This window comes from Rissa tridactyla, chromosome 9 (genome assembly GCF_028500815.1).
Source record: "Rissa tridactyla isolate bRisTri1 chromosome 9, bRisTri1.patW.cur.20221130, whole genome shotgun sequence".
Lineage (NCBI taxonomy): Eukaryota > Metazoa > Chordata > Aves > Charadriiformes > Laridae > Rissa > Rissa tridactyla.
Window position 1 is genome coordinate 26174156 of NC_071474.1, and position 27434 is coordinate 26201589.

At 43.6% G+C, this 27434-nt stretch overlaps 1 protein-coding gene across 1 annotated transcript in view; it reads left to right on the plus strand.

Annotated features, from left to right (window-relative positions):
• Positions 1–8466: 8466 nt before the first annotated feature.
• LRCH2 (leucine rich repeats and calponin homology domain containing 2) overlaps positions 8467–27434 on the plus strand; it is a 53605-nt gene continuing 34637 nt past the window's right edge. The window contains exons 1-2 of the mRNA XM_054213579.1: positions 8467–8808; positions 25713–25857. Of these exons, the coding sequence (XP_054069554.1) occupies positions 8535–8808; positions 25713–25857 (419 nt within the window). The 5' untranslated portion in view covers positions 8467–8534. The remainder of the gene's footprint in view (positions 8809–25712; positions 25858–27434) is intronic.

Below are 27434 nucleotides of genomic sequence, written 5' to 3' on the forward strand. Positions count from 1 at the left end.
GTCCATTTGGGATTGGTCTTTAGCACCATCCTGATCACTTACAAAAGTCAGATTCTTCAGGGGATCTTTCAGTCTTCCAATCAAAATTCTGCAGTTTGAATAAAAAATGTGAGCAAAACCACCCTTTTCTACTTTTAAAGCCAGATGTAAAAAACCTCCAAACAGCAACAAAAAAACCCAAACAAAATGGAAGAGAACTGGGAGAACAATCCCTCCTCTTCCAAAGGGCTACCATGCATTAGGTGAATAGCATGGATTTTTCTAAAGTTTCTATATAATAAATGCTCCGAAATAATCTTCCACACCACACGTGTAACAAAAGCCACATAAATCTCAGAACAAAGTCTGCATGCTTTGAGTTTTCAAGACAGTTTCTTGTGTTTTCAAGACAGTTTCTTGTGTTTTCAAGGCAGTTTCTTGTGTTTTCAAGGCAGTTTCTTTTTCCCAGCTTGCACGTCAAATGTGCAAATAAATGAGGGCAAAGATTGGCTCCTGGTATGTGTGCAGCTCTTCAGAAGATCAAGTGCTTCTCAAAGTGTTGGTTTAGGGAACTGTTTTTTAAGGAAAGAAAAGAACAGAACAGTGTTGAGAGTGCAACAACTAACCTCAGCTGCCTTTTGCAACAACACTGCAGGACGAACGCTGAAGCATTTTAATGTGAAATATTAGGAACTAGGGTCATGATACCCCGTTCACAATTTTCTGTGATGCACAAGGTGTCCCGGGGGTGCTGCTGCCCTTCGGGGAGTGCTGGCTCTAATGCCCCCCCAGTCCAAGAGCTTTTCTTCAAAAGGAATCATTAGCGTTTCCCAGGAATTCAGTGGGAGCAGCCAGGGAAGCTGTGGCTGCTGGGAAGGGCTGGGAGCACCATGTACGCCAAGCCTCTAGCGATGGCCGGGGAGAGGTGGTCTATAGCGGTGGCCTTGTCTAGCTGCGGGAGGGGCTGGGGGCTCCCCTGGGCACAGGCCGAAGGGCACAGGTTTCCCCACTGGGAGGAAGCTGGGGTTGGTCCCGCAGGGAGGATGGTGTAATGAAAGGTTTTGTGGGCTTTGGCAAAATCGTACATACATCTTCATACATACACACATGTGCAAACAGTCTGAAAGCAACAGCTGAGAGATTTCCAGTCATGCTTCCATGGGATCACGTTTAGTGAAACAAATACAAGACAAAACAAGGCAAAGGCGGAATTTAGAAATACCGAGACCAACCTCAAAATACCTAAACTTCAACTTCTAGAACCTAAACTTCTAAATATCTAAACGTCTAAACTACCTCATAGTAGGTATTTTCAAATTACAGGTTTTTTACTGAACTACAACACGGCTTTTGCAGCAAACGCCACTTCACCAGGTGAGCAGTTTCAGGATCTGTTTTGCTCCAAGCACATAGCTTTGGAGGCGGTGATAAAACCTTCCCGAGCCACATTGCTGCATCTGGGAAGTTGGAGCTGATCGGGCCTGTGTTATCTCTCAGCCGCCAGCCTGTGACCTCTTAACATCTTGGCAAGTGTCCCATTTGATTTGTGTGTCTAAGCACTGCCATTAACTCAGTTCTCAGTAATTTCTCACATTCCCAGTGTAGGTGACACACACTGGAGCTGGTGAAAAGGCCTGGAGAGCCAGAACCTCCTCCGCAGCACAATCCCCCTGCGCCGGAGAGGGCGGTTGGTGCCTGTCAGACAGACCTCACCCTGCGTCCTAAGAAAGGAATGGCAGTAATGTGGCTTTCTAAAGGTTAAAGTATTTTTTAAAAATTAAAATAAATAAAGGAACAAAGGAAAAAAAAAAAGGATTTTTGTGTTGCTTTGCTCTAGAACTGGTTGACTAAATGTGGTGAGGAGCTATGGAGCTAAGCCCTCAAAGAAAACCTCTGCCAAAGGTGCCAGGTATTCCTGCCCCGGAGGGAACATGCGGAATGAACTTTTTCCCAAAGAGCAAGTGTCGTTTTGGGGCGCTGAGCGTTTCAGTTCATCAGGTGCTCTGCTTGTCACAGAACCAAACCCCAAGGAACCCTACAAGTCTTTAGCTAGAAACAAATAAAAATAGCACTCAGTGGGAGAAGGGAACACATGCCAGCATTCAAACACTTGTATTATCTGAAATGTTTGCTGCTTAGTAAATTTAGCACCTCTTCTGCATGTTAAATAACTTGTGATGATTTCTTGTTGTAATAAATTTTATGCCATGATAGAAAAATACATATCTTAAAATTCACGCTGACCACTTTGTCGTTCCCGGGGGTACCTCATATCACCGTTATTTAATCCAGAATTACAAACAATATGACTGTTCGCTTGGGGTGAAATGAACCCAAAACTACATGATGTATTTGCAAATAAAGGGTTTTTTTTCTTGGGAAGTAAACCCGAGCGGCTGTAGAGATAGGTGTCACGGGAACGCTTAGCACTCGCATGCACCCACACATCCAGCGGGGGGCATGGACGCACCCCGCCCCACGGCAGAAACGCTCCCTTATCCCAATGGGCCAAAATTCCCGTCACTTTGGTGACGTTTTGTCTTTTGCCCACAAGGGGGGGTGGTTAGGCCTTTTAATTGGTGACGACTACAGGCGCCTAATTCTCAGCTCTTAATGAGGAGCACTGGGAGCAGCCCAGCTCCCTTCGCCTGCTCCGAAGCTGGTGCACCACCACCCAAGAGCTTCTGGGTATTTGTTAGATGCTGAACGTGACCTTTTAACCATGTGTTGCTACTTGGAAATCATCTTCTTCAGAAGATGGAAGAGAACAAAACTGTTCTTCAGATCCAGAGAGGGGACTCTGCCCCCCTGCTCTGCTCTGGTGAGACCCCATCTGGAGTACTGTGTCCAGCTCTGGAGCCCTCACCACAGGAAGGACATGGACCTGTTGGAGCGGGGCCAGAGGAGGCCACGGAGATGATCCGAGGGCTGGAGCCCCTCTGCTGTGAGGACAGGCTGAGAGAGTTGTGGGGGTTCAGCCTGGAGAAGAGAAGGCTCCAGGGAGACCTTCGAGCCCCTTCCAGTCCCTGAAGGGGGCCTACAGGAAGGATGGGGAGGGGCTGTTGGTGAGGGCATGTAGCGATAGGATGAGGGGCAATGGTTTTAAACTAGAGCAGGGCGGGTTTAGATGAGACATTAGGAAGAAGTTCTTTCCACTGAGGGTGGTGAGACGCTGGCCCAGGTTGCCCAGAGAGGTGGTGGAGGCCCCATCCCTGGAGACATCCAAGGCCAGGCTGGATGAGTCTCTGAGCAACCTGATCTAGTTGAAGATGTCCCTGCTCACTGCAGGGGGGTTGGACTAGATGGCCTTTAGAGGTCCCTTCCAACCCAACACATTCTATGATTCAAGCTTTTTGAGAAAAGAAAACTCCAGATTACGCCAGTATTTCTGTACATTACCCATTCACAGAATGTGAGCTACGTTGATAACACTTCAGGTTTTACACAGAAGTTCTGACCGGGTGCAGTAAAGTGGCTGAGGTGCACACATCACTGAGCTCTGCTCGGTGAAAACAACTGGTCAAGCACTTCTTGTTAACAGTTAATGGCAAATTCCATGATTTGCTTCTTATACATTGAGCAGACGCAGCCTAAATACATATTTAGAGAAGGGTTGTTGGGTTTTTTTTTTTCTCTCTCTGTGTATGTGTATTAATTGAGGTCTCAGCCTGGCATGTGCAAAACGACGCTTACATTTCCCATTAGCTATACCTCTGGACTATGCAGAGCACCCTTAAAGTCATCCCATAAAAATGCACTTCCAGATCTGGAGATGTGCAGGATGATTTAACATTTGTATTAAAGCCGCTACAACTGATGGCCCTGCGTACAGTTATCTAGGACAAGGTGACAACAGTCACTTCTTATCTTGGACTGCCTTTTGTGGATCAGAGACGTGGCTTGTGAAATGCACGGCATCCTTGATAAAAGATAATGGCAATGACACAGGGCTTGGACTCAGCCAGTCGGTAGCTTCGGTGCGATCTGTAACCAGTTACCTCCCAGTAAACTGAGATCCACCACGCTGCTGGGCTTCTGATCGCAGCGGAGCAGTAGTTTCAGTTCGCGTTGCTTCTTGGGGTGTCTCAATATTAAAGTAAGCCTTCACTGAAAGGGCTGCGTTTCTAGTTTTACCAAGAAACAAGCAGGTATGCTACTGCCCAACAAACAAGTTATTCAAAATAGAATAAAAGGAAAAATCCTGTTGGAAATCACACTAGAATGATGAGTTAAGGCCTCTGCAGCACCAGGAGGAGGTATTTCCAGTGCGTGTAATCGGAATAAGTGGTACTTGAAATTACATTCTGAGGGTAGACGCCGCCTTCCCCCCCCCCCTTCAGAAATGTATTTTCTGGTGCTCGATGAAGCATGGCGAGCCGTACAATTAATCAGATGCTCCCAACAGAAAAGGTACCAGGAGTCTCCTCATTAATGGATCTGCTGTCTTCCTGTGGTCTGTACAGAAAGACTTTTAAGGACAGATATTGCTCACCAAAGCAGCTAGATGGAATCCTGCTTGCTTCTTTTCTATTCAAGCATCAGAAGCTGGGGTATTTTGAGCTATTTCTAGCTCTTTGAAAATGGTGTTTCAGATAAATCACTACCCTTTAGCACAGACAGCGTGTCATTTGCCTTTTGACCTACCTAGGAATATATGGTTTGCTTGCTTTGCTTTCAGAGTGGGCTGGGTGATGCCGTTTTGGTATGAATCTTGAATCTGGTTATTTGGAGATTATTTTAACTCCCTGTGGGAAGCTGTGGAGACTTGCAGGTCTTGAAGAAGAAAAGCAGTATCAATTAGGAACAGAGCATGCACTGATACGCAAAGTAAGTGCGAAGGAATTGAAGAGTAATCAAGGAGATGGCACAAGGATCATGTGAGCACTGAAATCACAGGGAATGTGTTATCCCAGTACCTCGCGCGTGTAGGAGGACTGAGGCTACTCATAAAGAAGCATAGTAAGAACGTTATGAAAGCTCTGGTGTTTAATTGCTTGAAGCAAGAAAGTCTTTAAGGGATGCAAAAAAAAGGTCAGTGCTGACATGTCAGGAGGATTTCATTTCTCACAGCAAACGGCAATCTAGGCTGACAAAGATCTGCTTTGTATTCAGCTCAAGGACTTGACTTGGGAACATGGACAGCTTCGGGGTGTCTCTGCTTTCGCAGTCCCTGTCGCTCAGCCTGAGGTGCTGGAAGCTCGCCTGGCCCGGCCGAGGCCCGCAAGTGAGGGGAGGTGTGGAGGGAGCTCTGCACCCTGCGACACCCCAGGCAGCACCTCCGCCTTGTCACCACGCCTGAACGTCCTTACCCCAGGCACTGACCTGGGACACAGCCCGCGGGACACTCTGGGGAATTACGAAGGTACAGGAGAGACAAGGGACTCCACTCCTGCTTCCCCTACTCTCATAACCAATTTTACACCGACGTTTCCAGCACAGAGGAACCTCTCTCCAGCAGGCAGTGCTGCAGGGAAATGGGGAGCTGGGAGGGATGCTGCGGCTCAGGGGTGGGACGAGGCGTGGGAGTGGCACCGGCGGAGTGGCAGGATGGACACGCAGCTCTGAGCATGGCTGGGGCTGACCATGCCAAGGACAACGTCATTGCAAGGCTTGTGAGCAACCACATCTTCAATCCGTGCTGAAAGTTAGACAGATCAAAGCCTTATCCTACATCTCATTCCTCCAGGCATTAACACCGCCTCTTACAGTTTGTTGATGTCATATCTCTATGAGTATGTATCTCATATAGAGCGGATGTGGGTAACCACAAAGACCTTCGAAGTGGAAGCTCTTCATGGAAGCGGGGGATTCGCAGTGGTTTTCAGACTCCTGAAACACAGACTCTGTCTGTGCTGTGGTAGCAAGAAAATATGTTTGTCTTGTGCAGTCTCATTACAACATCTGCGTGTTGCCACCTTTTCCTGTCCTCATCTTAACTGCCTTAATGAATAAGAAAATGCCATCTACCATCTCTGTTTAATGGTAGAAACCGAGGGATGGCACAGCTATGACTTAACTACTCATTATGACAAGAAAGTTGGTTTGGGGAGCTTTCTGTCACTAGACTAGTGATGCTGGTTTTGCTTGTGAAATGAAAGTGGGGGGTGTGGGGAGAAAGAACTGTGGAAAGGCTGTGAAATACAGTATAAATAAAACGAATTAGACTTTAGCATTCCAGACATCTGTTCTGATCGTGCAGCTATTGGAGGTGATAAATGACCCCCCCAGGTAAATCTGCATGTAGCTATACCATTGGAACGTGCAATCAATTCCCATGCTTTTGCCTGAGTAAGCAGCAATTTGCCCAAAACAGTGTGCAAATCAGGATTCGTGGTTAGCCATTGGAAAAAGTCTCAGACGTTGCTTCCAGCCTATTGTATTGGACACTTTAATGCATTTGAAGGTGTGAGCATCTGCCTGAGCCTGCTCGGTTTGCTTCTCAGTAGGAACACCTGCAGACACAGTGAGTATTTTGTTAAAGATGAAAAGGCCCCTCATACGTGAGAACTCCAGCATGACTAAATGGTGCTTTGAGTCCTCTGACAATTTGTCAGACCTATTTCTCACAAAGTGAGCCGAACCCCTTTCTCTGTCTAACGTGGCAGGGATCAGTTCGTCTCGAAATAGCAAGCGGCTGTGTGATGTGGCTTAGAGGGAGGACAGCAGAGCTGCCTCTCCGAGCTGGCCCTGGGCCAAGCCACCCGCTTCGTAAACTCCGAGCGACTATTTTTAACCTTCAGTAACATTTAGCGACCGGAACTGGGCCTGGCCGCTCCTCGGCTTCACTCCTGCCAGCTGCGGAGCCACTGTGCCTCCTGCGCCACGGCTGTAGGCAAAGCCATCGCAGGCGCTTGGCCCGACATGAGCCCAGGAGTTTGTTCCACCTCCACTCTCTCCGGCTGGAAACCACCCAGGGCAGCGGCCAGCAGTGTTTAAGCAGGTTTGTCTGATTTTCCTGCTGTGAATCCAGGGAACAATTCGCTTTTTCAGGGCAAGAGCAGAGGCTCTGGCCCAGGCAGGCTGATCGGCAGATATTCATCTGTGAGCTTTAATACCGCAGCCCACAAAAGTACCCGCAGCTAAGGTTAAATGAAGCAGCCAGCCACAATATTTGCAGGTGACAATGGGAGCCCTTCCCCCACCACACATGTGTTTTGCACATAGGCTTCTCGCTGGAAAGCCAATCTATGTGCAATGACACACTGATCCCGAAGTCCATACAATGCCGCACCAGAGGATTAAACCCTTCACTCTTCAGCACCTTCTTACTGATCCCGGCTGATTTGGTTCTATTGAATTCCAGCCAGCTATCGCCCACGCGATATTACAGGGCTGTTCCTCTTTTGACTAATAATGGCTCAGCTGTCTCTCACTGACATACCGCTGACTGAAGGCTAGTCTCTCCCATACTGCTTATAGAAGGAATTTCCCTTAGATCCCCAAATTACTCATGATGCATGCATGCAAAAAAAAAATCCATTTAAGGACCTTCAGGAGGATCAAAGCATAAAAGCAGATTCTGCTTATCAAACCCACAGCAATTGCATTAAAATGTGGGTCTACGAGCCTTTCTTTAGCGATTCTTAATTATGGCTCCAGAGTCATTTTTGACAGATAAATATGCAGCGCCTAACGAGTACAGATTACATGGTAATAGAGGTAATTATTCATCCATACAGTATTCCAGCAATTGTGTAGCGTTTTGTTAATATAACGGGGCCTCGGACATTGCAACCAGCTCCTGATTTACGTTCCACCGCTCCCCTTTCACACGCTGAGCACACCAGTACCTTTGGAATGTTTCCGGGCTCATTTCGGGGTGCCGGCCTCCCCGGTCCCCTTTGTTCTGCGGTGGGACATCCCTCACCGCCTCCCGGGAGGAGCCGCGGTTACCGACGGGCGCTGCCCCGTATCGGTGTTCTCACGGGGCCCTGTCCATCCGCCTGAGGGGACCGTATGACCCCGGGAGCCACCGGGGAGCGGCGTTGCCATAGACACGGCAGCAAACCCCAGCCGCGCCGCACGAGTGAAGCACCCTACCGGCCAGGCCGCGGTCAGGCGCGGCGGCTCCGCTAGCGGGGAGGGACGCGGTTCCCCGCCGCCGAGCGTGCCGTTTGCCCTGTCACATAAACTTCCGTTCTGCGGGGCGGCCCTGACACCCCCCCGCTCCAGCACCCACCGCCCCGCTGCCGGCAGAGCTGCGCCAGCCTCCGCGCTCCCCGCTACGCCGCCAGCACCTCTCGCGGCCGCGCCCCGCCCCGCCCCCTGGAGCGCACGCGGCCTCTCATTGGCGAACACCCCCTCGGGGAGCCGCCCCCCGCCGCCGCCGATTGGTGCAAGGGGCCGCGGGGTAGCGGCGGAGCCACGCCCCTTCGCCCCCCGCCGCCGCCGATTGGTGAGGGCGGCCGAGGGGCGCGCGGGAGCCACGCCCCCTCACTCCGCCAGCGGGAGGCCCCCGTGTCCCCTGCGGGCCCGGCCGCGCCTGCGCAGTGGCGGCGGGGCGGCGGGGCGGCCCCGGCTGTTGTTATTGTGGGGCTCGTCGGCGCCGCGCGAAGATGGCGGCCGGGCAGGGGGGCGGTGGCGGCAACGGCGGCAACGGCACCGGCAATGGCAACGGCACGGCGGGGTTGGGCATCCCCGGTCACCTCACTCTCTCCTTCTCGGCCGGGCCGCACTGGGGCGCGGCCACCCTGCCGCAGCCGCACACGGTGCGCAGCTTAGACCGGGCCCTAGAGGAGGCGGGCAGCTCGGGCATCCTCTGCCTCAGCGGCAGGAAGCTGCGCGACTTCCCTGGCAGCGGCTACGACCTCAGCGACACCACACAAGCAGGTGGGGGGCCGGCTCCGGGGCCTCCTGCCGAGGGGGCCCTGCTGGGGGGGGGGACGTCCCCGCTGTGGTGGCAGTTGGGGGTGGGGGCCCTGTGGTGGCAGTGGGGGGATGCGGGGTGGCAGTGGGGGAGGATGTAGCGAAGGGGGCGTTTATGGTGGCGAAGGAGGGCTGGAGGGGTGGTGGCAGTTGGGAGGGGAGGGCCCTGTGGTGGCAGTGCGGGGGAGGCAGCGAAGGAGACTTCTGTGGTGGCGAAGGAGAGTTGGGGGCTGTGGTGGTAGTGGGGGGGTGGCATGGGAGCGGCCTGATCTGGTGGCACTGAGGGGCCCGGGGGTGCCCAGCGAGGGAGTCTGCTGTCATGGGAGCTGGGGGGGGGGGGACAGTGGGGGAGATGTAAGGAGTGGGGGCGGTGTGGTGGCAGCGGGGAGGGGCGTTAGGGACCCCCGTTGTGGTGGCAGTGGGGGGGCTTGGGGTGTGTGGGGACGCTGTGGCCCGTGTGTCTGTCCGTGCATGTCGCAGGACGGGGCCTCGCCGTTGCCCGGGGGAGGGTGTGCGAGGCGTGGGGGGGGGTTGCTCCGTCCGCGCTCCCCGCTGTGGCCGCTTTGTCCCCCCGGGGGTAGCAGGTCCCCTCCCGGGAGCGTTGTCCCCGGGGGTGCCCGGTCGGTGCCTCCGGTGCGGCGGGGGGCGGTGGGTGAGGGGATGGAGCGCCTCTTCCCGTGGTGGGAAGCGCTCGGGTATCCTCAGCCTGGATCTGCCCGTTTCGGGCGATCTAGGTGGATTTTAGGTGAGGCGAAGTTGGAGACGTTTTTCTGTACGGTTTCTAGAAAACAAGGCTACATCTTCCGCGGGGCTTCTGTTCCGCGTCGGCTCACCTCTGGTGCACTTCGGGATTTATCTGCTGCTGGAGTAGCTGCTGAAAATGGATCATTTTGAGTAATGTGCTAGAACAAAATGTTAATGAGAGGTCTAGCATCTTTTGTTCACAAGTAGTAGCGGCTTTCCGAAATCTTGTTTGGGTGAATTAATTCCATGGGTTTGGTTTTTCTTTTTGTTTTGTTTTGGGGCTTTTCTTCCCCCCCCCGAGTTACGAATAGCTGGCTTATTGTTTTGAATATGAGGCTACCCATTGTGGTACCTTATCCATCTCTGACAATCCTGTGCTCCTGCTCTATCAAATACTCGTTCTGTTGCTCTTTGTTGTGGGCTGCGTTTGTGCAGAGGGTTAAATAATGATGTACTCAGTCTTCTGTGATCGATTAGGTTGTGTAGGGTGTAGAATTTGCGAAGAACTGATTTTTAAAATCCAATTTCTATATCCAGTACCAAGCTTGCTAATGATTTGTGGGTTATTAGCTTTTTTTTCCCCCCCGACACATGTGATGCATCCTTATGTGCAATGCAGAATAGGGATAGGTAAAAGTGTGTTAGTTATTTCATAATGGAAGCACAAGATTAAAATAAAAACAGGTTCCATGAAATAATAGCTCTTTTTTAGTAGCATAAAACTGTATTCATCAGTGTACTAGGTCACTTCTGTGTATAAATATTCAATAACTAAAGCATTAAAAATGAAGCATTGTATATGGGCAATCTATTATTAAAAAGACTTTTCCTGTATCCTGAAGCAGGTTCTTCAAGGATCTATATTTTGTGTTTGCATCTAATTATTACAAATTGCATTTTGGGTTTAATTTTTTTTGATGTTTTATTTTGAATTTCAACATATTTGAGTAAAAGCGGTCTGCAGTGATATTGTCTTTACCTTTTGGGATGTAGCAGAGCCCGGTCACTACCATTAGGATTGAATTTCCGTCATGAAAGATCGTGTGAGAGTGTTTAAGGGCAGATTATGACAAAAATAGCCATACTGCTTGCTGCTCTAAAAAAATGTGCTTAAACAGTTGATGTGGGTCTACGCAAGTACCATCTTATAACAATCCTGATTTAATGTAGCACTGATTTACAAATTAATCCTGTGAAATGCAAATTTTAGGTGTCTTTCAGAATATGCTTGTAAACAAAAGATTTGTAATCTTTACTTTGACTTAATCTGTAGCGGTTTTTGGGTAAGTGGGTAAATGGTATTCTGCTCGTGAATCACAGACATCCTTTGCAGAGTATCAGTATGGCATAGAGCTTGGTGGAGGATCAGCAGCTGCCTTGGAGGCTATGGCCATTCACCTGTGGGCATTTTTGTAGCAGTTATCACTGTTTCACAGTACAATATACCCATGAATTAGGTTCTAGATTTTGGCTGAGGCATGGGAGATGGTGGGCTGGGACAAAAATCTTTGCTGTGTTTCACTTTCTGTTCTCAGTCAGTGACTTTCTGAAATTTGGTTCTGTGATACTTGAAACAAACATTTAAAGAAACAGCCTCTAACAAATCTGTGTGTAAACAATTTCTTTTCCATATTACAAACCCTTATGCAGTAGAATGTACAGTGTGACCGTAAATCCAGAATATTCTGCCTTAGTGTCAATAAAATCAGGAACAGAAAGTTATTTCTAGAATTGAAGTAAAACTACGACAGTTCTCAGTAGGGTTCAGATATATATTTATATGTTAAAGCACAACTGTTGTTGGTTTATCAAAAATAGCCTGTGATTTTTTGCTTAAGGTCTGGCCGTATTTTACATCTAACTTATATAATGGCTTGCCAGTATGCAATTTGCAAATACTGTAGCATGTTGTGGGCATCTTATGTGACAAAAATTATTGCTGAGCTAAAAGCATAATGATGATATCTGGCTGTTTAGCTCTCATCTTTTGCTTGTTGTATCTTTTTTTAACTGTGAATTGTCATTGTAGCTCTTTGGCCAAAACCCCTTTATTTTATTATTTCCCTGAATTTGTCTTCTGCGTGTTCAAACAGATCTGCTGCTGCTGTTAAATGAACTTCTGGAAAAAATAAATCATAGGTCATGAGATATCAAGAGGTATATTGAATATTCCAATCATTTTATTAATGTGTGTAATTTTGCTTCTCGCAGCGTGAACAACATTAGCCCCCCTGGCAGTTAAGTAATTGAGTATATCACATCAGTGTAATCACTGTCTGCTTAACTGAAGAGTTGCGTGTCTTCTGTTTTGTTTTCTTTTTTTAAAGATGGGCTCCTGTGCTATATTGCAATGCTGAACAAAGTCAACCTATGCCTTTAGCAGTTTATCTCCTTTTTTGTGAGCACTTCTTAAAACATGAATTTAGTAAATATGAAAGGTACTAGACTGACAGCTCAAGAAACAATTTACTTGCTCAGGATAAATATAGCGGTGCCATCAGGCTTATTTGTTCATGACTTTGTCACAGCAAACTTGATTCCCGTTTTTTAATTCTGAAGGAACCTCCAAGCAATTATAAGTAGGTGAATGATTGCCTGTAAATATATTAACTTTGAAATTTCTCCTTTCTCACCACCTGCTACCTTCTTATCTAGCTGAGCAGTAACAGCAGTGTATTCCCAACATGACTGCAGAAGAAGCCCTGCTGTCATGGCCAATAACAAGCTGGGCACCACCGCAGAGTTCCCACATGGTGATTCCTGCCTGTGTCTGCCGAGGAGGTGGGATGGGAGGAGACATGCTTGGTGTTTAAGATATCATTGCCTAGCGTTACTTGCATGACTTTGTTGATTTTTTTTTTTTTTTTACAATTTATTTGTAAAATAATATTCTGGCCCTTCTAAGCTGTAGAGTCATTCATGTGATTATGGATTAAAACCAAGAAAACTTACAGCTTAATATTGAATGTTAATTTATGATACTCTTCTTTTGCCTTTATAATATACACTTTTTCCTGTTTGAATAAAGTTGGTTTTGCTGGTGGTATCAATGTTGATTAAAGTGATGGCAGGTAACCGAATAGCAACACCAAATCCAATTTTCAGCTCAAGGAAGTAACATTCATATGTGATGTATATACTAAATGTAGATTCTAGAAATCAAACATGTTGAAAAACATGTGGTGGCTCAATACTGACTTCTGCACATCTGAACGAAAAGAGAAACTAGGCTTATATGCTTTTTTGGGGGAGAGCATAGTGTTTATGCTCAGAAATGCATCAGATGTGTAACCTGGGAGTGACATACTTACGGGCAAGCAATTGTGGAATGTCCCTGGCGTGGTTTCCCAGCCTGTGCAGTGTTTGGGCTGAGGGAAAAGGAGCTGTGTATGTTGTCCGAGGCCAGTAATAAGGCCTTAGGCCAGTAATAAGGATACTTGTTAAGGATACTTGGTATTATGGACTAGTTAAGAAAAGTCTTAGTTCAGTGAGTTGAAGTTAACGCAACTGATTTTCAGTTTGCCTGCATAAAAGGATTGCGTAATGAAGAATACCGCTAATAAATTAATCTAATCTTAAAAAAAAAAATAATCCATGTTGTAGCTTCATCTGAAATACTGACCTACAAGAAATATGGGATGTGTAATTTTTTTACTTTTTATAGTCTCCATCCATCAAAACTAAATTTGCCATCACGTTGACGATTTTTGAGCCTTGGAATATCAAAAAGGTTTAACCTCTGAGTTCTTTCTGCTTTTAATCAATCTAAAAACTTATTGTGATACATATTTCTGCTTTGTAACGTATTATTTGAAGAGGGGGCAAATGTATTCAGATCGTGAATTGTATTACAAAACCTTGTGCGATTAAAAAACATAATGGACTAGCCTTTGCTTTTTTGGATTTTTTTTTTTTTGTTTGTGAAAAGTATCTTCTCATCTGACTTGGGAAGCTTTGTTGGAGCTGATTCAAAAGTATGTATTAATTTTACTGGCAAGGCTGGCAAAGATACTTGCTATATCTTTTGTGGTAAAAGTTCTACATGACAGTGTTTAGAGAACTCTTGAGTTCTGTGCTTTTCCAGCAGTCTGATTCTCATCATTTTTCCAAGTAACCTGGGACTGTTTGCTGCTTGCTGGGAGAATCTGCTGCCAGGTCTGATGGATCTAGAGGAGGTATAGCACTTTAGGTGAGGAGGGGAAAAAAAAAATAGTCTTAATTTTTGTTATAGAACTAAAACACTAATGTGTTCCCAAGTGTCAACATAGGATTTCTCAAAAAAGGTTTTTGTAGTTACAGGGCTGGAAGGAACCCCGCACCTCAGGCCTGTGCGTAGGCTGCTGGCCAGCATGTTTAACCACACAATGAGCAAATCCCTGGCCATCTGTGCGTGCAAAGAACCATCTACTTCAATTTGTCACCTCACCTCTGTTTAATAGGTGGGACCAGTAAGTAGTGGACAAGAACTTGATATGTCAAAGACTGGCCTAGAGGTAAAAGCTTTATGGAAATGCTCACTGCAAATTGTCACATCCAGTAATGGGTGATATTCCCTACTTTTTATTAAGCTAATAGAAGTGGGTACAGCCGGTCTTGGAGGCTGCCATGAGGTCTGGCACGAGTAGGATGGAGTCAGCGGGAGGCACCAGCAAATAAGAGCAGATGCTGGAGCTGCAGCAGCAGTGGCCTTGGGCTCAGGAGAACATCCTGGAAGATGACACAGAAGTCATTAGTAAAGACATTAGAGTTGATCAGTTGTAGCCTTTTGTCTGTGCCTCATGTCTGTCTAGGTTGTAAACTCTGCAGGGCAAAGGCCTGGGATGTATATAACCGAGCACACAGAGACCATAGCATAAGAGTTTACTTGGGAGTTTTGTGTGCATTTTAGGTAATCCTTAACAAATCCAGACTCTGCTTCATTTACAGATGATGGTTACTTTCCTTTTATATTAGTTTTCTGTTGAAAGAATTAAAATAATTTGAAACTGAAACTTGGAATTTAAAAATTTCAAGAACAAAAAGGAAATTGACAGAATCAGACCACTAAGCAATGTCCAGTGTAAGTGGGAGAGAGGTGCCCTGTGCTGTAATACGCAAGCTTAATAAGTCTTGTTGACTTGTCAGGGAAACGCGTTTCCCTCTTTCTGGTAGTAAGCTGTTTCAAGAATTACAGCCTAGACTAAAGTGCCGTCTTATTTAGGGAAACAAATAATCTTCCTGTGGGATTTGCTGCATACCACTCCAAACTACAAAAGATTTGTGGTGATGCGATGCCTTCAGAAGTGGAGAGGAAGATAATCCTTGACATGCAATAATGTGCTTTTGACTGTACGGCCAATTGGTGTGCCAGTTTACCCCTCCTGACGCCAATTTGAGGAGCAAATGATTCCCTTGTCTTGATGGCGTGATCTTTATTTTTTGTTTTACTCATGCTGTGCTAAAATAACCGAACGTGTATATTGAAGAGCTGGAGCAGTGTGCGGTCTTCTGTTGGGATGCCTGGATCCTTCTCTTGTGGTACCATGGTGATCCGTTCCCTGGACTCATGTGTTGGTTTCGTCCCTGCACTGGTGTGCCGCAGGTCGGCACCGGCATGTCCCCCAGTTGTTCCATCCTGTAGATCAGAGCTTCTGTTTTAGGTTTTAATGAGTGCAAATTTCAGGAAAAACCTTATGTACCTGAACCAACATGTGGCGAGTGGAGACGACTTATGTGAAAAACAAGAATTGCTTGAACTAAACTGACGATTTAGACATGTCTAATGTAGACGTGTCCAGTGTAGACTAGGAGACCGTGTTCCATGAGGATGGGCTGGAATACTGAGTTCCACAAGGCTGCCTTGATTCCAGAGCCAGTGAGCTGGATCTCGGTCCTTCCTCCCTGGTAATAGAAGTCTGCAAGAGACAACTGTTGGTCTGTTCAGTTACAGAAACATGTATTTCACAAGGAAGAGCTGTGGTTTGATCTGATGGGGTGCTTTTTTAAGTCCCTAAAGTAGTAAGAGTGTACTTTTTTTTTTTTTAAAGGATTTTTTTCTTTAGTAGTGCTGTTTAGTTTGAAAAGCCAAGAACTCAGAATCTGTAAAATGCAGTTTGATATTGCTTGTGCTGCCTTCCTTCTGTGCTTGATGAGAAGCTTAATTACGCGGTCGTGTAGTTTTTTCATTTGTCACTTTAACTGCACAGACTGAATATGCAACTAAAGTTAGTGATCTGGCTAACCGTAAAGCAGGTATTTCCTAGCTCTTCAGTTGTTGGATTTAGAACCCAAACACCACTTTGTAATATCTCTTTCACAAAAATAGAAGCTATTCTTGCTCTGTCAAACACCTGGTTAAAAAAATTAAAAAGCTGCTTCTAGCCACCTACAGTCTTGGGAGTGTTTTTTGTTCTTTTAAACAGCTCAAAGAAGAAACACAAGCAGAGGAATATGAAACTGAGAAGCAACGTGAGAAGATGGTTAGCTGCTCTCTAGGACGGAGCAGCCCTGTGCTGAAATACCTGAAAGTGCATTGCTACAAGAAACATGGTCGCTCACATTAGCACAGTCCAGTACCCCGTGTTTCACTTTAGTAGTGTGTAATTGTTAGAAGACTGAGTAGATGAATGAATCTGCACTGCAAGCTGTGAAGCCGGCCAAAGTAATGCATTTTCCTGGAGGGTTTTTTCTTCTCTCTCTAGCTATTAGACAGTGGTCGCATTGGCGGCAACGAAACACAAACACCTCCTTTATGCTTTTTCCAAGCTTGCTCAGGAGTCCCAAGTTTCTCATCCATGCATGGGGCAATTTTATCACTGCATAAAAGCTGCAACTCTGAATCAGTGTGCTTTCTCCTAGCCGTTTCAGAAACTTCTCACTATTATTTCCTTTACTGTCAAATTACTCTCGTGTCACTTGCAATGGGTTCTTTTTATCTTTGCTGCTGTCTCCCTGGCATAGTAGGCGCTTGGGAAGGGGTGCTGGTCCTTATTTATGCGTAGTCTCTCTGGTCATGGTTATGTGTAGGATTATATATTATAGAAGAAAAGATTATATATATACTACATATTAGAGAAATACTTTTCTGATATATAAATTGGACATACCTGTATTGATACAAGAGGTGTATCTAGCCCACGACTCTCTATTAAAAGCTAATAATAATCTTTTTAACCTCTTACTTGATAACTTCCTTTGCAGCCCTGTATTTTTACAGAAAATAATGAAAATAGATCGTGACCTCAGTTGTCTGTTCCAGGCTGATGAAACCTATTCTGTATAATCTCTTATACTGAAAAATTCTCATGCGTGTGCATATACTCTTTGTGTATGTCGTACTGTAGCTTTGTTGAGATAAGCCAGGAACTGCATGCAGTGTCAAGGTAGGGGTGTGCAGTGAAATAGCTTTCTATTCTCTGTTCCTAGCACTGTTTGGTGCCTTTGACTTGAGTTGCTATTTTCAAAAAAAAAATCAAGAACCGAGTAATACAGCTGGATGAATCTCCGTTTTGAAAAGTCAGCATATGCATTTATGAGTTACTAATTAAATACAATGTGTCAAAGCTAGAGAAGTACGTGAAAGTGAAAACCTCACAATATTGTACCTAAGATAAATAGGAAGCAACACTAGAAGCACAGAAGTAGAACTAGCTGCACTTGTAACATTGCTGAGAATGCAAAGTATGTCTAAGACTTATCCTTCAAGTTTTCTTTTTTTTTTTTTTTTTAATTGTGAGCTACTGCGGTATCAATCATGAAGATGAAGTTCTGGTAACATCATTTTAAGTTTATTTAAATGTGAAAATTCTAACCATACGGTTTCTAAAGCAAGTCCTGCTGAGCAGGGGCACTGAAAAGCCTATTTCTTAAAATGGTCTTTTGCTTCTGTAGAAACTTCAAGTGATTTTCTCTTTCTGCACGTTGACTCTGTGCTCGGATTAAAAAGGCTTATACTCTTCTAAAGGTTTCATTGGTTTGAGGGAGCTTTTCTAGATACAGGTTTTGCAGTTAATATTCCAGGTGATTTGGAATTAAATTTCAACTATGACAATGTCGTATTAAAAAAAAAATATTTGGAGGATGATCTTTTACATGGCATTAAATACTTGTATGTGAAATCTTATTTTCTACAGATGCCTAATATTTTTTTGAAAGTAAACCAACATCAGTGTTAAATGCTCAGGTGTAACTTCATAACAACTTGTGTCTGTGTCTTCTGTTAGAGTTGCTTCCCATTTGTGGGAAGACTGTGCTGCAGAGTGTGAATCCGCTGTTTGTCATTCCAGGATAAATTCTTCTGGGGCTTATGAACCAGTTTGGAGTTTTTGTCTGTCCTGTGTCATTTTGATATATGTCAATTAAGATACAGAGCATCCACAAGGGTTAGTTGAGTACAGAATATACTTCTATTTTACTTAAGAAAATACACAACAGATAAAAATCAATTTAAACGTTACTACGTAAACTTCTGACAATAGACTTTAAATGTATTTAACTTTCCTTGCGAGAAGGAAGGTATGTTGGCCAGCGTAGTTTCCTGAGAGCTGATGGGTGCTCCGTTTGGTCACCACAGCTCTTGATGTTGGAGGGCAACCATGTGTTTGTATGCGAATTACGGAGTTACACGCAAAAATTATTTTGCCGTCATTCTTGAACATTCTTTGCCAGTAAATTCTAAAACGTTTTTGTCTGTTTTGCGGCTGAAGTGGTTGCTGTTTATATCAGTATGCACAGTCGTTCTACATTTGGACATAGTTTAATTGTTCAATGCTTAATTTTGCAACCTAAGTAAATACTAAGAATTATGGGATTAGTTAATTAACCGGGCTTCCTTCTTCCTTTTTCAAAGAAGAATTTTAAAACATGTATATACTTAACACTAGTGATACATTAACATTAAGATTTGAACGCTGAACCCGCAACTAGGATGTGCGGAGTTTGAGGGGGATGCTGGAGGTGGTGGAGGACGTCCCTTTTGACGTAAGCTTGGCAAGCTTCAGAGTTCTTTTCTCCTGAGGTTCCTGAAAATCAGGATGAATCAGTAGTTTCAGAAACCTGGTTCTATTTCAATTGTAATGTAAAGTGCTAGGTAGCTTATGCAAAGGACTTGTGATCAGAACCTATTAAAAAAAAAAAAACCCAAATGAATTCTGGAAGGGTCCATCTTCCTCCCACCAAATCTAGCTGTCAGTTTGTGCCTTAGTCTTGGGTTTGTGGGTTGTTTTTTTTTTTTCCCCTGTACCAGATAACAGCATAGGAGCAGGCTGCTTAAAACACATTGTGGTGCACATTGAGTTTTGGTTTTTAGGTGAATGTAACGATTGTTTTGGGGGATTATTGTTGTGTGGTGTTTGGTTTTTGGTTTGTTTTGTCCCTTCTGTAACTCTGTCTTTGAAAGCTCCAAATGAAGATTTGTGTTTTTTCATTAATTCTGACATCAAAATCCATGGCTGGCAGAATTAAGACCCTTTGTAGGAAGCAGATACATATTTAGGCAAACTTGGCTCTTCCGATGCATCTTTAGTTTTCCCCTTTCCCATCATAAGGAACTGATACTTAAAGTACCCAAACAGTGCGAAGGTGATTGTACTCCTGTAATATAAACTCAACTTCATATCCTGTAGTTACATAGGTTGAATGAGATCTTTGTAGGTTGTGCGGGACAGGCTCCTGCTCACAACAGGGCCAGTGAGGCGCAGGTTTCTCGGGGCCTTGCCCAGTTGAACAGTGAGCATCTCCAGTGGTACTTCAGTCTCTCTGTGAAATGTGTTTTCTGGGTTCTCCTAGAAGCCTCAGTCAATTTTTCTGACTGAAGAAACATTGTTATGTAAACAATTAAATTGGTTTGTTCCTGCTAAGTGCTGTTTGTCTGGTTGGTAATGAAAGCCGGATCTCTTACTTCCTTTCTTAGTTTCCCAACAAGTTGGGTGAGGACCCTCAAGCTTTAGTAGACTTTCAAGCATATATTTTTGTAATTTTTCTTTTTTTTTTTTTTTACATACATCATTTGTCACTTTAATGTTGAGCTTACAGACCTCAGCTTAAGATCAGTGCATTACAGTAGTACCTTTGAATACCTGCTGACTCATGGATCCATTTTCCCCAGTCTTAGAATGATCCATAGCATTTACACAGTACCTACGTGACTCTCTTGAAGATTAAAACACGATAGAAAACAACGAAATTCTTAGTGATTACACTAAAGACCAATCGTATTCTTAGATTATGTAGATAGTCACTACTGAGGTATCACAATGGAAACTGGCAGCTTCAGTTTGCTAATAAAAACCTGCTATGTACTCTTTCCATGGATTTTGCTACATTTTACTTCTCAAAGCAGGATTGCTAAAACAAGGAAGGAGAGAAATGTAATACAAGTGCGTTTATTTTCTAAACTGTTTTGTTCAAACGCTTGTAAGTTGTTAGCAGCTCTTGAGAGCCTTCGGAAGCTTGATACTGACAGTAGTAAAATGAAGAATGTTGTTTTCAGATGTGGATAATTCAAGTTTAGTGTTAGCTCGTCAGTGTTTGTTTTTAATAAAATTTCTGAGCATCTGCATTTAATTATTCCCGGTAAAGAAGATGGCAAGACTAATGATGATGTGAAAAGACAGTTTATGTTGCATTACAGACATACCTGAATGGGAGTTGTACAGGCTTGGAACATTCTCCTGAGCTCTAAACTAGCACTTTTTCGCAGTACGGCCATGCAAATGGTGCTAGCGTAAGGTGAAATGTAATGTAAAATGGGACGGGAGCTAGTGAACTGATGCAGCTGCTGAGGAAGTACTTGTTGAGCCCCAGTCAGGAACGGTAGCCGCGCTCCAGCTGGGAGATGCGGAGGGCTCTTTCCTGCTTAGCCTTGAGTCTCTGCGAGGATAATTCCGCAGCCCTGGTTGTTGTTCACCTGCAGCAGGTGGGAGATTCCCTCCATGACATGTCAAGCTGTGTAACAGCGTGGCAGGGCTCGGAGTGGCCCCCAGCATGCCAGGAGTCCGGGGGGGGCACAGGGTGGGTGAGACGTGTCACTGCTTTGGCAGCCTGGCCTGTTGTCAGGCGTGGATTCATGCTCTTCTTTCGAGGCACGCTGGAATCTCCATTCCTAGTAGAAGGTGGGCAACTCATACTCGTAGAAGCTTAAGGTATTTTATAATTAAATATATTAAATATATTAAATATAATTTAATAATTAAGACTTTTATAGTCTAAACTTAGGTTTTAATTTCGTTGGATTTTGGTTCGGGTGGTTTTTTGAGACAGATTTCACTATATTTCATGCATGCATCTTTGCTTTATGCTTAATCTTAAATGCTTGGCAGCTTGGATTTAACTTCCCTTTCTCCTCAGGGAGCCGGGGAAATGCATACGTTTACTGGCTGATTCCTTTAAATTATTTTGACACTTCAGCATCTGAAACATCTTTGTGCAAGAGAACTTAATTTCTTAAAATGTATATTCTGTCTCCTGTTCCTTGAACGCTGTGGTACAAATAATACCCGTCATTTGCTATGGTTGATTGTGAAGTTAAAGGTGTTTGAATTCTAATGTCCTTACTTGTGGGAGAAACCTTAGTCTTGTCTGCGTTGCCGATATTGCTCCACCAGAGAGACAGCAAATCTGGTAATTTTCTCTTTATAGGACCCTCCTTAAGGAGGGAGACTTGCCTTTCTGTTTGAGATAGGTGAAAAAGAAAGGTGAGATATTTGTGTAACAGAAGAATAGTTGGGAGGACGTGCGGTCATGAGGTGGTTTTGGAGCATTACACCAGGTAAGAACATTTGCCTGCCTGTATTTCTTCAGTACCATTGGCCTGTCAAGTGACTTTATATTTCACACAGTGATTATTATTAAACGGAGGGTTGTTTTTTTTTTTTAATGCTGTTATTGTTCAATATAAATTTTAACCATTACAGGATTTGAATTATAAGGCGACTGGGTGTTTGTGGTCATGGGAGACTTCTGCCTCCTGCAGTCACCGTATGCAGGTGTTTCTGCAGGGCTTGAGACTTTTTTCTTCTCCAGGATCATCTTGCATCTGACAAACTAATAGATTTTACCCAGGTTCTGTGTGTTGATCTCAGATTTGCGTTAGATTAGCTAAAAGTGTATCTTTAGGATCAGGTCTGAATATTTTTAATGTATGTTCATTGACTTCTGTAGGACTAATTATATAGTTACTGTTGTGCTTAGATGGTTTTTAGCTTAGACTCGGCTGAAGCATTACTAGAAAAACTGGCTGGGAAAATCTGTATGTATTAGGAGTTAGGAGAGCAGGTCTGGGTTTTAGGGGTGGGGGTGGGTTGTTTTCGTTTTGATCTAGTTCCTAAATAAAATTTTGGAACACTTTGAGCAAGCAAAACCCCATAATTTTTATGACAAATGTTATAACATCAGGGTGAGGTTCAAGTGTAGATTTCCCAACTAAGCCTTGCATTTCAAATTCAACGTGTAGCGCATGCAAAGTGGGACTAGAAAAATAATTGTGGTGGATCAAATAAAAGGCCGGTCTGTTCTAGCAGCGTGCGCTCCAGAGAGTATGCGGTAATGAATGCTTAGGGAAACGCGCAAAAACAAGGCAAACATGATGTTCATACTGTTTGACTCCCTTACTGCACACGGCTGAACCCGACAGCTTGAGCTTTTTGTTTTTCCTTTTGATCATGCCTTAAATTTATACAAGATACCTTCTTACTTCTAATAGCTTCCCCTCCAAGCTGACTGGTTTCCTAAAATTCTTTCCTTTTGAACTTTCAATTTATTGTCTTCTAATCGTTGTCTTACAGTCAGTAAAGACTTTACTCTTTCTGTTAAAAAGAAACTGAGATGCAACCAACTTCTTCATATTTTTGTGGTTCCTCTTTTAAATTTAACTTACTAATGGTGTACTTCTCACTTCTGTTGTTTCTGCAGAGACAATGAATTGAAATACCCCGTGATTCATGAGCAGTCATGGATAGTGTCTTCTCTTTAGCCTTCAAATAACACCCCCAATTTAGAGTTTTCCAGTCTAAACTGGAGAAGCGAAGAATTCCTATAATCTCACTTCTAGAGGCGTTGCCATCTTCAATCGCCTGTGGTCCTGCACTTAGCATCTTTCCTTGGTGCTTCTGTCTATTAACCCTTATCAAACCGTTCTCATTTTAAGTGCCAGCAACATGTTTCTCTTTGGATTGAGATGAAGTCTGTCTTGTTCGTAGAGGAGCACTCCGTTCCAGAGGTTTCCTCCTCTTTTCTTGCAATATTTTCTCAGTCATGCATTGGCTTGTTAGTCTTCAAAGGGTACTTAAATTGCATAAGCTTCACATGTACGTTCTATTTAGCCTAATAAATGAACTCATAAATTTTTTGCTTGTTGTGAAAACATTTCTGGAGTAGAAGTAATTTTTTAGTTTGGATAAAGAATAGCAGTACTTGTTTTTAAAAAGCTGTAAGTCCATTTGATATATGAATGTTGTGGAAAACTGTATACACTTGTACCTTTCTCTTTAGAAAGATCTGAACCCCTGGGGCTATTCTAATGCTGTTTTGCAATGAATGAAAGGAAGATTGCTTGGAAGAGAAGTTACGTTATCTTCCTACTCTTTATTTACCTTTTCTAGTTTATTATTGACAGATAATGGGTATCACTTCGTATTTTTTTTCATAATGGAAAAGTGGAATCCTTGCCCCACAGTGTCTTAAGGCATTGTTTTCAGGGAAGTGTTTTCAATAGTAATATATACCAATTTCACGATACTGGTATATTTTCTTCTAATGTGAAATTGTGTGGGTTTGTATGAGAGGTAAGTCAGGGACTTGAGCCAGCCTCTGCTAATGTGATTTTTATCAGGCCAGGCTAGAAACCACAGCTGGTTTTACATTGCCTGTTGTGTGCTGCAGCCCTGGTCCACTCGCCGTCCGGAGCAGAGAGTTGATGTCCACTAGAGTTGTTGTCTGGCCCACCTCAGGGTTTTATTTCTGCAGGAGAAAGGGCAAAGCTGGTTTTTAACCCGTGTCTTTCCGAGGCATGTGGTTGGGGTATGGCTGGATGTGCGTACAGCGGCACAATTTTCCTGGTGCTCTTGAATCTTTGAGTTCAGCTCTCACCTGCGGAACTGCGTGTTGGATCAGGGCAGTAGGGGGGGATTCTGTCGTTTGTGGTTTGTGATGTTTGTACCAGCCTTCAGTTACCTTTCCAGCTGCTGCTGGAACAGAATCAGGAGGAGCCTTGGAGCTCATTGCTTCAGAATGGGGTTGTTTCAAAGACCGTCTGTCTGGTGGAGGTTGTAGAACCATGCTGGCAATAAAACTGTGCACATCTTTTCTGCACACAGTTATCCCACTCTGCTGGATATTAGAATAAGAGAGCCTTTGTTTAACCTAAAAAGAGTTGCGCAGAAAACTCTTTCATGTGAAAGCTGCCATTTTTCTCTAACGCTTTGGAAGTTGATGTGGTGGAAAACAGAAAACAAACCTCATTATTGTGAAAACTTTCTGTGCTAATTGTTTTTTTAAATAACCTTTTTAATTTTAGTTGTGATGTTTAGTTTTAGTTAACTTTATTCCATTTTTCATTCACTTCATTAAGAATGCCTGTCCTGTGACGTAAATCTTTGTCTTTCTGCCTCTTGCAGCTAGAGTTTGGAGAATTCACTGTCAGCCGTGGATGCCCTGATCTAAAGGAAGGCTTTTTGTGATACTTGAACTTGAGAATATTTTTTAGGAATGCTGGAAGGGTGGAGATGACAGCCAGTTAGCTCACTAATTTCGCATATTCTAAAATTCAGGAAGCAAAGTTGAGGCTCCTGGCCTCAAATGTCAAGTACATGTTGTCCACGTACTTCCTGAGCGCACATTCCAGGCGGTTGATAACCGTATTAAATGATGTTGATTCCAGTATTGGCCCCGAGAAACGGTGCGCATAGCTGGCTTGCCGTACTTCAGGCTGTGGAGCTCTCGTCTTTGAGCCTGATGGGGACTTTGAGCCACTTTCTAGTCTGTTTTTTTTCAGTCTAGTGTAGAACAAACTGTTTTTTCTAATGATAATCTGACAGGAGCTAAGCAGAAACACGTTATTTCATGGAAGTCTTAAAAACTGAGAACTAAAGCCTGAAATAGCAAAGGATCTGTATTGCTTCGTCGTTAAAAGAGTTGGTTCAGCGTTTCTGAGAAACCACATCCTTTTGAAGTGTCTTGGGTTGGGAACCAGAGTTACTTTTAAAGAAGTAGACAGTCGTTCTCAAGCAAATATCTCTTCCAAGATAGTTTGATGGACTTTGTATGACACGGGTTTTGGTAGTTGACTGATAATTTCCAGGATTCTTGGATCACACCCCACTGGAATTTTCTGGTCTTTTTAAAGATTTCATGTAGTCAGAGATGGTATGCGTCTTTGTATGCGCTGGTTTTTTGTATCTTCGGCATACAGGTTTGCATAGTGCGGTCGTGCATTGTCACAGTAACTCCAGTTCAAGTATTATGTTTCCGGTGTCAAAGATATCTCCTCGTTCTGTTCTTAGGCTAGGCTAAATTGCATCCTTATTTTTATAGGTAAATGTGTTTGGCACTGACTTTTTGCGACTTTACTGTCTTTTTAGCTAAATGTGTAACAGGAGAATGTCTCAGTTACTGTCCTTCCAATAAAGCATGTTTTTTAGATGAGAATTTTTGGGTTTTAGCAAAATAAATATGTACGGGTTTTTTTGCAAACTTGGCTTAAGCATTGCAGGTATTTTGTACAATGAAATGAGATTCTAATGCAGCTGTCAGAGAGGAAGAGTAATGGTTGCTGGGTTTGTACCTTGACTTACTGTTGTGCCCAGTATTGGAGGAAAAAAACCCCAATAGTTGCCCAGAACAAAGAATGAGGGACAACCGTAATTGATATTCAGTTGCACTTTAAATGTTCTTAATTTATATACTTCTGAATTCCTGTCACTTTTCTATTTTCTGTTAAAATTGCATATCAAACAATAATATTTTAATTTTCTAACTCTTTTTTTGTGTATTAATTATATGCAGTAGCATCTGGGAAAACTGAATTATTTTACACTTCTTGCAACACCTTAATTTTTAGAAGCATGACAAGAATAACAGTGGATACTTTTATCTCCTCTTACTGCAGGGAAAATTTTGACTAAAAAAGGAATTATTTTTTTTTTTCCTAGATCTTTCAAAGAACAGATTTACTGAAATTCCTCCTGATGTCTGGCTGTTTGCACCACTGGAAACCTTAAACTTATATCACAACTGCATCAAATCCATACCAGAATCTATTAAAAACCTGCAAATGCTTACCTACCTTAACATTAGGTGAGTAATGCTTGTTATTTTTGGTTTTAACCTCATTGGAGGGGGGGGATTCTGCTTCATCAGGTCATTGAGTGCCCTTGTGCCCTCATTTTTCGCCCAGATAAATAAAACTATTGTGTTTGTTTGCCTTATCCTTGGTGATTCGGGGCCAGCAGCTCTTACTTCGTGGGAATGAAACGTCAGTCAGTGAACTGTGGTAGCTAAGGATAAGGAGAGTTTACAAAGTTTTCTTTGTTTGGAATGTTATGCAGACAGACAATGTTTAGAAACTAGACATGTAAAATTTTGCTGCTCTCAAGAGGGTAGGTTACTCTGCACACCATTTACTTCCATTGCTGTTCTTTAGGCCTAGTGGGAGGTGGCCCTGCCCAGGGCAGGGGTTGGAACTAGATGGGCTTTAAGGTCCTTCCAACCTAAACCATTCTGTGATTAAACTTGTAAAAAAAATAAATATGGTTGGAGTTTCTCAGAAGAGCTGAAGATTAATGTGAGCTTTGGAAGGAGAGGGAATCTAGAAGAACCCTCCCATAAAGAGACGAGACTCTCTTTTTCACAATATTCCTTGTTTCTTAATATTGACTGCATGAAGTCCAAAACAGTCTTCTCAGGTAAGAGCTATTTAACGCATGAGATTTGGTTCCAGAATTTATATTGAAAAAACTTTGTGAATTGATTCTTGGGGGAAAAAAAAAAAAAAAAAAAAAAAAAAAAAAAAACCACAAAAAACAAACAAAAAAAACCCCAACAAACAAAAAACCAAAAAAAAACCCCAAACCCACACCAAAAAACTCAGATGAACTATGGTCTCAAAATATGCAAATACCAGTACTTACAGTGATCATTTTAGTCTGTTCTGTGGCAATTCTAAAGAGGGTTAATGATATGATAATCCTCAGTGTTTCCTGAAAGAAATTTGACCTAACTTTCTTCACAGAGTGGCACCAACCCATTTCTCTTTTGATGGGATTTGGGGTGCTGGATACAATTCTTCACCCAGAAATGAAGTAGCGTGTAGTTCTAGTTGGGCCGCGTGTTACTGCGAGAGTCGACTCTTGTAACCATCATTTGCCTTCCTGTGCGTTGTCTTCATTTCTGTGCTAATGGTGAGGACTGTTCACAACTCGTGAACGTGTGGACTACAGTAGTTGAAGAACAGGCTAAAATCCTGGTTTACGAGCTTCAGTATTTTGTTACAGAAGAAAACCACATGATCTCAAATTCTAATTTTGGATTCAGGCGTCTGAAGAAATGTATTGTGCAACTCATAGTAAAGTAGGCAGCTGTCTCTTTTTTGTTCTTTTTAAAAAAAAAAAAAAAACGAGGAGATTTAAGTGTTGCAGAGACTGACTGTTTCATTGCCACAGTTTTATAATCAATTAAAAAAAGTTTACTTGCACATCACATTTTTGCTTCTCACGTTCTCCAGCCAAAAAAGCCTGTCCTATCTGCCTGAAATACAACATAAGAGGAGACTTAACTGCATACCTGTATCCAAAACTTACTTGTATTGTTCATTTAGAATTAACAGAATAAATACATTACTTTTATGAAGATACTGATAGAAGTTTACTTCCATT